This window comes from Vidua macroura, chromosome Z (genome assembly GCF_024509145.1).
Source record: "Vidua macroura isolate BioBank_ID:100142 chromosome Z, ASM2450914v1, whole genome shotgun sequence".
Lineage (NCBI taxonomy): Eukaryota > Metazoa > Chordata > Aves > Passeriformes > Viduidae > Vidua > Vidua macroura.
This window is the reverse complement of record NC_071611.1, coordinates 43,216,113-43,227,711: the sequence shown is the minus strand read 5'-3', so window position 1 is coordinate 43,227,711 and position 11,599 is coordinate 43,216,113. Positions and strand designations below refer to the sequence as shown.

The 11,599-nt window shown below is 39.6% G+C and overlaps 1 protein-coding gene across 1 annotated transcript; it reads left to right on the top strand.

Annotated features, from left to right (window-relative positions):
- The first annotated feature begins 2,081 nt into the window (after positions 1–2,081).
- On the top strand, positions 2,082–11,405 carry MINAR2 (membrane integral NOTCH2 associated receptor 2). The gene is made up of 3 exons (XM_054004424.1): positions 2,082–2,246; positions 10,114–10,359; positions 11,229–11,405. Exons 1-3 carry the CDS (start codon positions 2,082–2,084, stop codon positions 11,403–11,405), a joined length of 588 nt encoding a protein of 195 aa, XP_053860399.1.
- Positions 11,406–11,599: the final 194 nt, after the last annotated feature.

The window sequence follows — 11,599 nt, the reverse complement described above, 5'->3', positions numbered from 1 at the left end:
ACACACTGAAAATGGAAAATAAATTAGCAAGGAGATAGACTAGGTGGCTTACAAGATATTTAAAAGGTTGATAATTCAGATTGAAAAGAGACTGAGATAGCTATAGTTTAAAAAATCCTGAAGGTGATGGATAAGCTATGTGAGGAGCTCTTCTTAAAGCCCTTGCAGTACTGCAAAGAAGTCATCCTTGCTATGGTTAATGTAGAAATTAATTTAAAAATACATAAAAGTAAGCAATTTAGGCAGATGGTCATGAGGTTCTGAATCTTGCTTCTGGAGGACGTACTAGAAGAATTATTGAAAAGCAGTTAGACAAATTTATTGACAATTTATAAATAATAAAAGGCCTGGAAAAGAGATACTTCAGCACCAAAAAAAAAAAAAAAAAAAAAAGAAAAAAAAAAAAAAAGTGTGGCTTCTGAGGGAGTAAAAGAATGAACTGCAGAAAGTAGCAGGGTGTACACTATCTCCCTAAACAGCATCTTGTTCTTGTCCTTTTCAAACAAAGTGATAGATCCTGGGACTGGGAGAGGTCTGACTTAGTAACATACCTTTTATGTTCTTATGCCCAATGGAGTAGTGTTGGTATGTATTTTAGAACACAAATTATTACTCCCTTAGTTATTACTGGACAGGGAAAAAGTGAGAACTACGTGTCATGGTAAGTCCAAAACAGGAGCTTCATGGTAATCCCTAGGGTATGCTGGAAAGGTGTATTAGTGTTTCAGGGCTTCATTAGACAGGGGAGACATAGTTGTAAATGTAGCACCAGGTTCCCCAAAAGCATGTACATCCACTCAGAAACACAGTCACTACTGTCTCATTTGTGGCTGCTCACAGCTAACTTATTTGAGCATCTACTTGAAAAGTGCAATATTAATAATTTTAAACAGATATGCTTTAAAATAATCTTGAATAATTACATGCAAGGAAACATCATTAGCTTTCTAAGTAAATAACAGATTGAACCTATATGTTTATCCAACTATTCATTTTTACTTTAGGGTTTAAAAAATGTTTTCCTATTTTTATTTAGTTTCTGTATTTAGCTGTTTTCTGTGTGATAAATAGATTGGTTTGATTCTATGGTCTAAGTAAAGAGCTACATTTTTTTTTATGCCCTGATTCTCAGCACAAATTTGATTAAAAAAAAGGTTTTCCTGGATTTCAAGCGATGACCTTTCAAAAGCTTATCCTCTGTGGTAATTTCATCAAAATGAAATATATCCTAGAAAAACATGCATATTTTAAGAGAAGGTTCAAATAAGAATGGGGAGGCTACTTTTGCTAGTCATACATAGAGGCCATAATGAGAAGGAGAATTTCATGAGCTGAAAGTCAAAAGGACTTAAGATTCATAAAATTATGATGAAAATATCAAATCTCAAAATAAAATAATAAAAGTGATGGGACTGACACCATATCATTTAAGTCAGTTACAGTGAATTTTTTGCATTTGAATGGGAGCAGAATCAATTCCCTGAAAACTTCTGTTATCAATTACTTGAAACAATCTAATATTTCCCAGGGTCAAGAAGAATTTACTGTGAAAGAAATCCCTGACCCTAAAAAAAAAATGCATGTCATAACTGTTGTGGTAAATGGTACCAACCCACACAGCACAATGGAGCCTCTTGGTACTGCTGCAGAAAAGGAAGACTTGCTTTGACTGGAAGCTGCTTCTAATTTTCTCGGGAAAAAAATGTTACTTTGAAGTATTGTAGGCTTGACATTTTTGGCAGATAACTTGAGGAAGTGCTGGCATGCATTTAAGTGTCTTATGCATCTACTCACTGGTACTCAGTTAGTTTTAATGAGCACATATGTATCTATCAAAACAGACCTTGAACCTGAAAACTTAAGCTAGGCACTTACAGAAACTTCTCTTGTCTGCTCTGCCACTTCTAAACAATCTTTTATCATTAGTAGATGTTATAAGTGAGCCTGATACCAAACAGGGGTCAGATACAGTTTCAGGAAACTGTCGTATCCTTCTTCACATCATTAATAATAGAAAGAGCATGCACAGCCAGGAAGCAGAAGCTGGGGCTGTTTTCATTATTACTTTACAGCACAGAAACATGGACGGCTCCGTTTTGCCAAACAACAACCATCCTGATAAATTCCTGCAACTGGAGGTTAAATCTTTAGTGAAAAACTCTGCCTTTCTACCAGCCAACTGGGAAAAATTCCCAGAAGCAGCTTTACCTGGAGTGCAGCGGTGGCACAACAGGGTCTATTTACAGGTAAGATCTAAAAGAGGCTGACATTTTCCTGATTTTTCTACCTTGTTTTAAGGATCAGGAGAAAAATTACATGATGGTGACAGATCAGCTGTAGTTTCAGCTTCCTGCATCTCTTAATTGCCATCATTAATATTCCTGTGTATTTTTCTATGGACATCAGCGAGGATCAGGCTCCATGAGAAGAGTTAGTCTCTTCAGGGAGGTCTACTGTCTTTATTTCAGTGTATTAGGATTTCTACTGCTCTTTGTAACATTTTCATTGCATTTCCCAGAAAGTCTACTGAAGTCAAATACCACTTAATTGTACTAAAGATGTGTGTGGAATATGCTCTCTGAAGCAAGAAAAGCCCCAGATTTAAAACTGAAAGTGAAGTCATATCCCTTAAACTTTATAAAAAGGCATATTAGAGGGACATCAGGGATTCTTGCTAGAAATGTAAATATCTACATAGCTCACCACAACTTCCTTTTTATTTTCCTTCATTTTTTCCCTCATTCAACTTTGTCCTTCCCGGTATACTGAAAGACAACTGTTAGAAGTGTGAAACATGCTAACTGCATCAATCCAGGTTATTATATAGAGGTAGCAGCAGTTTCTTGGTAAAAACGTAAATGTGCACTGCCTAGCAGAGGCCCTGGAGCTGGCAGAGAAGAAGTTCATGTCTGGATCAGCGGCAGTACAGCTGCATCAGCTCACACCCCTCTGGGCCCCACTTGCTGCTCCACAGTGCTCCTTCCCTGCTGCCTGGGGAGCCCCTTGCCTTTCCTCACCCCTAGCATGAGCAAAAGCTCCAATGTCTGGTTCTTGTCAAGGGATGGAGACATACATAAGTGGTTGGGGGTGAGGGGAGTGATGGAGAAGGATCTACAGTCTCAGGATCCTTAGCGTAGGGGTTTGATTCCCCAGGGGAATGAGGAGTAAGAGCCAAAAGAACCTGGGGGAAGGGAGGAGAATGATGCTGAAAGTCTCCTACAGCTACTTCCTGTTGCACTGCTCTCTTTTCAGACATTTCTCCCCATCATCTTTGCTCCCTCCCAGAGTCCATTCCAGTCCCCTTCCAACTGCAAAAGTCCTCTCCCCCCGTGACACCCGCTTCCATGCTCCCCCCTTACTTTACCTAGCTTCTTCCCTACCCCAGACACCCTTCCCTCTGACTACTCCACTGCCCCCAGCCACCCTGTTCTTGTTGTATAATCTTTGCTGACGGCTCCCCAAGGAGAGCTGGGGCGCGGAACACGCGGTCGCCCGTAGTGTCCCATGCAAACAGCCCTAACCAAGGGACGGAGCCTGAAGGATCCCAAACTATAGGGTATGGTGCAATGCTGCCTCAGCCCCTCCCCCCATCTAAGCCACTCTTTTATGCAGGAGGGAGGCAGCCACACACAGAGCCTCCTCCGCAGCAGGGATCCTTCTCCCCATTGTTGTCAATCAGGACACACTGTCACCGAGCCAGGGCTGCAGAGCTGCGGGAGGATTAAAACTGTGTAGGGAGCCCTGTGCTTTTTGACTTGTGCTCTGCTTTTTTGCCACCAGCGAGAAGGTTTTCCTGGAACTCTGTGTCCCAACCCAGGATGGCTGTTACAAAGGAAATGTCTGTACTCACCATGACTCCAAAAATGGAGTTTTCAAAGTGGTGTATTTTATAAGTGTTAAATCTAGGATACAATCTATACTTTTTAATGTAGTCATTAGTGGATTCAAGCTGTCCAGATAAAATGTATTGTGCCATTCTCTTCCCTTAGGAGCTCGCCTTCTTTTTCTCCTTTTGCTGACAATCAAATAAAGGGAAAAGTACTGATGAGTTCCAGACATTAGAAGAAAACATGATGGCACAGTGGAGAACTAATGGTGCAGGAATAACATATTTCACTTCAAGATGAGAGAGATAATGAGGTTAAGGGTTAGTTAATTCAGAAACGGAAAAAGGGGGAATGGGAGGAGAGAGAGAATTAATTTCAGAACATGTGTGCATGATCTAAAGATTCCTAAAGTCATTAAACCTTGAAAGTAGCCTAAATTCCCTCTTTAGAAGTTAATATTCTCTGAAGAAACTAATGCTACTCATGTCTCCCTATGCAAAGTGTCTCCTCAGTGGTATGTTTGTGGTCTCTTCCAAACTTTTATTATGAGATCACTTAAATTCAAAAGCAATGAAGTGCTTATGTGTTTTCTCCACCTTTAAGTTTTAAAATTTGTTTCCATTACAAAAAGCAGCTTTCATGTAATGACAAAAACTGCTGTCTTTCTCCTCACTTTCCTCTTTGGTATCAGGCAAACTAAACAGCTTCTCCACTTAGCATTTACTTTCATCATCTACTTTGACTTAAACAAACCATAAAGCAGTCCAGGAATTTTGGCCCTTTCTTGTGAAAAGCAGCATAAAAAGCACAGACTTTCTCCTGCAAATGTATCACTGCTGACTGCATTCTGACTATTTCCCCTGACAATTTCCAGTCCTGCTGGACTCCCTGCCCCACAATATGTTTTAATGCCCGGCACACACCTGATGATTAATCCTCCCTATCTGTTTCTCATGCATGTCTCCACTGTAGTCAACCTGGTAGTTTTCTGCAATTCTCAGACTTCTCTTTCTTGTTTATATTTCCCTTTTGCCCCCCTATTTTTTGGAAGACAGAAAAGAACATTCAGTCTAAGCAGCATGCTACTTCTTGGCATGGTGTTTTTTGAGCCTTACATATGAGTTAATGACTATGTCCTATCCTTGCTTGTTTCTCAATATACCAGGACAAGAGGGTTTTAAAAAATCTTTAAGTTAGGTGCCAGGTTAGAATCACTTCTTTGTCCCCTGGCTCAAATGTGAATTACATATTTCCACTCTCTTCCTTATTCTTCCCTAGACAACTGCAAGTGGCCACAGCAAGAGCCAGCAGCAAGGTTTGCAGGAGCATTTGTCTGAGACTGTACAAAAGTTTTTATATAAAAGTTTTTATTTTGCATTATATAAAATGCAAAATATATATACATATAAAAATGCAGCCCTGCAGAGCTGCATTGCCAATGACAGATAAAAAAACTTTTTAAACTAAACAATTAATTACAAGAAGTGGTCTCAATAATGCACAATTAAAATAGTCCATATGAACATTCACTTTTGTCTAAATATCTCTGTCACTTTGGCTGAAGTGTTTGTAACCCTCTCTTTCCAGTCCATGTCAGGTGGCTTGTCAGTTTTGCAGTACCTGAGGCTGCCTTAATGTCTCTGACAAGGAATCCAGATCCCCTTCATTTCCTTCCTTAAGAAAAGTTTCATTTCTAGAATCATAGAAAGGTTTGAGTTGGAAGGGACCTTACAGGTCATCTGGTGCAAACTCCCATGCCAAACACAGAGATGTCTTCCACTTGAGCAGGTGTCTTCAAAGCCCCAGCCAGCCTGGCTTTGAATACTGTCAGGAATGGGGCATTCACAACTTCTCTGGGCAACCTGTTCAAGTGTCTCACCATCCTCACAGAGAAGAATGTCATCCTTATAACTAATCTAAACCCACCCTCTTTCAGTTTAAAGCCATTTCCTTTGTCTTATTTTTGTAAAAATTCTCTCTTCAGCTTTCTTGTCAGACATCTGTATGTTTTAGAAGGGTGCTACATGGTCTCCCTGTAGCCTTCTCTTCCCCAGGCTGAACAACCCCAGCTCACACAAATAGGAGATATGCTTCAACCCTCTGATCATCTTTGCAGCCTCATCTGGACCTGCTTGGGCTTCTCAGGAGCCCTTGATGTGAGCTGTCTGCCCTACTGCCTTTCTTATCTCCTTATGTACCTTTGGTTAATCCTTGCCTTCCCGACTGCTTTTCCATCACATCTCCTATGAGATGTGATTTGTTGAATGAAGCTCTCAAGTGCTAATATTCTTCATAAAAAAAGAGCTTTTACTTTTCCAAATGCAGCAAAAGTAGTAATACCTACACAGTTGATGCACCTACCACAGGGATTCTTAGCTACACCCTAGAAGTTTTTTGTCTGTCAGACATTTTGTTTGCCTTCAAAGTAGTTCTCTACATCAGAAAAATTACCCTACCAGTGCAGGGAGGGTCCTCCACAATCTGTTACAAGGGTTTTTGCACAACAGAGGGTTATAGTATTAAACAAACTACTGTCAAATATAATGACCACCCTTCTAGTCACTTTCATTAGGATTGAGAAGGCTGTTATGAAACAAATCCTGCAGTATTTTGTGACTGTAAGTTTCTGTAGGACTGCCTTGGTTAAAATTTCTAGTTGTAGCTGCCCATCAACAGCATTTCTTACTTTCCCTGAGCATCATTGACAACATCAAGTGGAAACTGGGGCTGGCCATGGGAACAGAGAAACTGGTTCTATCTGGGGGGCAAGGAAAGAAAAGCTTGAGTTCCAGGAAGTATATTTCCTTAATTTTTTATCGGTCTCTTTGTTCTCTTCTTTCAGGTAGAGGGGCTTGAAACCAAGGTCTAGCCTTAACTGTTGATGTCCTGGGTTTGATGAGTGATACCTCATATCACAGGCTGAGAAAAAAATGTTTAGGCTCTTGGGTTGTTTCAGTGCTATCAACAATAGAAGTGGGAACAGAAGGATGAAGTCAAGATAAAAATGTTTCCTAGTAATAAAGACTAAATTATAACTTTAGTTATATGTATTGTAAGGTATGCATAATTTGCATTATAAAATAATCAGCAAGAAAAAATATGGAGTAGGCACATGTTGACTCAGTAATGGAACTAACATCAACTCTCTATAGATCTCTGGGCTTTTCACAGAATACTAGTACTTGTATGTAACAGCTCTCTGGGTCTGTCAAAGAGGAACATATTTTTCTCAGTGACAAATGAGTTATTAACCAGTTATAACACTGCTTTTGCTCATGAGCTATATGTAGATGAAACACAGCTATGTGTTTGCAGAGTTGAGCACTTTTCAGCTTGTTAAATAAGTATTTCAGAAACTTATTTCATCTACAATTTTCAGTGTTCTCCCTAATACTGCTTCTTTGAGTATTTGCTGTTTGCTCCTTCCATTCAGTGAATAACAACATAAACAGCCTTTGATTTGTTCTGTTCCAGCCTCATTCACACTGTCTTCTTATATTCAGTGTATATAGTATGAATTCTGTAATGGATATTGATACCTAAATTTACAATATTTTTCTCTTTATTTGAACATTTGCTGCATGACTCAGAGTCTGTGACAAAGATTGGGATGTGTTTTGAATCTCAAAAGAAAATGCAAAAAAAGTAGCTTTTTCAATAATTAATACTAGCAAGCATATTTTTGTTATCTAACCTTATGTTTCTCTGCTTCTAGAAATGCATATGTTTAATGCAATATTGTTCATATTTCTTTGTATGATATCTTAGTCTTAAAACTTTTGGGATTTGATGTGATTCCAGCTTTTGTCCTTACTTTTCCCAAACTAGTCTGTAGGACATATCTACCGCAGAAATTTTACAATCAAGCATCTGCTGTACTCAAGTACATTCTCCCAATTAGTTTGTCACTTCAATGTCTGTTCTCTAAAATTTCTGCAAACTATATCCTACCCCAAATTCTGGTCCAGCTCTCATGATACAACTGGTTGCCCCTCCCAATCTATTCCCTCTCTATATCTGCTCCAAGCCACCACAGTTTCCTCATCCCCATGAAAAGAAAAGTACTTCAGACAGTAGGTGAAAAAAGTTTTGCTACAAAGCACTGTTTTTATGAACAAATTTTTGCATCATGCCATCTATCCCAAGTTTTGGAGAATTTTATGGAAAACAGCTTTAAAAATTAATGTCAAGTCACATTCTTTTCACAACATTTTAGCCTAGGGAGACCAATCAACCCCTGGTGAGACGGTTTGCGTTCTTCAACAAAATGTTCTCCAACTTCAACTATTTAGCAAGCCTGAAGGAAGAGTCATTAAGGTCATGACAAATCTTAAATAAGAAATAAAGTAAATAAAATGCAGTCAGGAAAAAAAAAAGGCAGTTAAAAACACCAGCTCAGCTGAAATCTGGCCAGTACAGCCCAGAGGGCTTCAGTGCCAGCTGTAACTGCAATGCAGAGAGTAATATTATCAGGGGATGTGTGGAGGCTAATGAATGACATGTGGAAATTATGAACTAACAGAAGGATGGGAGGTCACTGAGGATCCACCCACCTACTAATGGCAATTATTGATGGGAAACATGCTTAGTCACTTCTGCAGGATTTAGTGATAGCAATACCAGCATGATGCTTCCTCCTAGAGTTTCTTAGACAAAGTCTGCTGTTTTCTCTTCTTCACCTTCAATTTCTGAAGGAAATCAGTTCTTATGCTTCCTTCTACACCTGCCTGCCTCAGACTAATGTATACAAAGCTATACATGCACACAGACACTGCAGTCATGAAGTAGGTGATGGCACACAGCAGCTGACTTCCACTGAAAATGGATTCACCAGCCCACAAACTGGGCAGAAAATTATTCAAGCAGAAGAAGCCAACAGTTTGCTGTCATCTTAGGGACCTTCACTGACTTGATGAGGTGTCCAAGCAGTTCCCAAAGCCAGTGTGCAGGAGGTCAGATGCCCTGAACTCCCACCAGAAAGGTGGAAGAAGAAGCAGTACATGCCCCTAGCCCTTTTGCAGCTGAAGTCCATCCAGCCTGCAGTACCTTAACATCAGGAGATCTCAGTAAAAGTGAAAAATTCAGGGAAAGTCATCCTTACATGGAAGTAAGTTTCTCAGGACCCAGATTCTTCAGTGGCTGTTTACTATATGCACTTTACCTTATGGGCATTGTGCAGGAGGTGCTGCACACATCTTTGTGATTTCTGAGAGGAGAGAGGTGGGTATTGTCCCCTCCCAGCATACCTGACACAGGACCACTGGACCAAGCCAAGGCTCTCCTTGACTCAACATAAAGTTCCTAAGGATAAAAGTACTTGTGAGGAGGGATGAATATGCTCTGTGTCGATTCTAAAATCCTAAGAGATGGGCAAGGTGTTAGTGTAAGGCAAAGGCTCTGCAAAAATCAGGTCTCTTAGGTAGCTGACACACTGTGGTACCACAGGTCAGTGACAGGTTAATTGAAAGTATTGGTGACAGAAGGTTGGGACAAATCTTGAATAGCTTGGATTAGAGAGTCTGATTGCACTCCTCCAGGCAATTACAGATTGAAAAGTAACATAACTACTATTTTACAGACCCCTAAAGAGGCCCTTAGTACTGTTTTAAGAGGCAGCTTGTGATTTCTCAAAAAATATGATCCCACCAGGGCTGTTATTCTCTTCCTCCCTTGACACCCACATATTCTAAAAGGTCTTATTTAACAGCTTTTATTATTGGGAAAGTGCTCAGATATTTAATTACCTATGAATTCTGACAGTGCCCTCAGTTGAATGAAGAGCCTCTTTGACATCCTGAAATGGATCTAACAGTCAAGAGTGTGAACAGAATTGTGCCACACCCCTGCTATCAGAGGTGCATTTCCAGTTGAGTTTGTCATTTACATACCATTGCCCCTGTGATCATTCTGCTTTGTCCTTACATCTTTGCTCCTGCATCACACATCCATGGCTTTCACCAGAACTATAATGTTCTACTGCAGCTCTCTCACTGTTTCATAAAGCAGAGGCCTTCTTCCAGCAGGCATTATAATGTCAGTTCACATTTGGAAAATAACTTAATGTTCAGACTGTACCCACCTGATTTCTTCCTTTCACTAGAAGGAAGAAATATGTCCAGAGTGAGCAGTTAAGCTCCCTCGCTGCCGAAGTTTGCCAGGAGAAAAATGGTTGCATGTTCAGTTTTTAAATGATTCTGTTGCATTACAAGTGATAATTCTGGAAGGGGGCCTGTATTGTAGGTAATGCAAGTGAAAGCCAGGTTCTGATCTAACTTGTGTCTTACAGAAAGAAAAGAGAACTGTCACTGAGCTGCCAGGCTTAGACTTGAACAGGGTCAGTCAAGAAATAATAGACAAATCCTTGGGCAAACACATTACTCCCATCACCCTGAAATCCACAATCAAGAGCAACCCATTGTACAGTGATTTCCATGTTGATGATGACTGGGAGGAGAAGAAAAAGACCCCTTCCTGGACTGTGCAAGAGTATGACAGACAGTCACTGCGTTCTAACTTGGCCAGCCACATAAAGGTAATTGGCTGTTGTGCTGAGTTTGAGCAAGTGAATTGCTGTGAAATGTGTGATGTGTGCATAAACCGCTGTGCAGCTCTCTTGGATCTTTAGGTGGGACTACAGAAGTAACTGTGGAGGTATTTTCTGGTACAGACATGACACTAACATCAGTTTTATCAGGAAAGAAGTCTACATATCTGCTGAGATTCCAGGAATTTCAATTTTACAGTACATGACATCTGATTAGAGGAACTCTTAAACCATAACATTGTATAACTCAGCTTCCCTATTTACAGAGGGAAGAGCTACAAATTTGGCACTTAAATACTATATAGTCACTTTATAAATGTTATTCTGTTATTAAATTACATATGTTTTTCTCAGTCTCATCCACACTATACAGGATCCTGCCTCCCCGTGGGTTGGCACAAATCACTTCTAAGATTACTTTTGGGTTTTTTTTTTGCTTTTTGTTGTTGTTGTTGTTGGGGGGGGGGGCGGTTTGGTGGTGGGGTTTTTTTTGGTTTTTGTTTTTTTTTTGCTGTTCTGTTTTTTGAAAAGGGAGTCAGAACTGTGTTTATACAGCATGACATCTCTTCTTGAGAAGACAACATGGTTTGTTCTGGGTTTTTAAACACATTTCAATGGCTGGTGTCCTACTTTTGGTTCCTGGATGAAAAGTGTGGTTTTAATTTTCCCCAGTGGAACATTTGCAGCATCTGGAAAGTAGCACAACCTACATTCAAGTGAAAGTATCTTGCATATGTGTTGTTATATCTTAAATTCATTAATCAGTGTCTGATGATAGCCAAAATACTTCAGGGTATGTTCTAATGATTTGTATGTAAAAGAGAGAAACTAATTTCATATTCTAATTTTTCTTCTAGGAAAATCCTAATGATCTGCAGTTCTGGATGGGGGATATTTATACTCCTGGGTATGATACCTTGTTAAAAAAGGAGCGAGGAAAAAAACGTTCAAAATATTGCCGAATCATTCTGCTCATGGTACTAGCCATTTGCATCCTAATTACTGTAATCATACTTAGCATTTTACTTACTTAGCTTAGTCAAACGATGATGAAAATTTTTTTCAATAAATATTTTTATTAAACAATTTCCTTCTCTGGTTTTATTTGAATTCCATTTTTTTTTTTTTTTGGTCACAAACACAATTTGCTTGACACCACTTCTTCAGAATATTCCTGTACAGCACAAGGAATTGACCCTGAAAAGAGACAAATATTCTGTGTATGGCT

Excerpts from the sequence above, each read along its gene's own strand:
- MINAR2 (XM_054004424.1), top strand. The coding sequence starts at position 2,082 with ATGGACGGCTCCGTTTTGCCAAACAACAACCATCCTGATAAATTCCTG. Across the intron at positions 2,247-10,113 it reads ACAACAGGGTCTATTTACAG|AAAGAAAAGAGAACTGTCAC; the intron begins GTAAGATCTAAA and ends TGTGTCTTACAG. Across the intron at positions 10,360-11,228 it reads ACTTGGCCAGCCACATAAAG|GAAAATCCTAATGATCTGCA; the intron begins GTAATTGGCTGT and ends TTTTTCTTCTAG.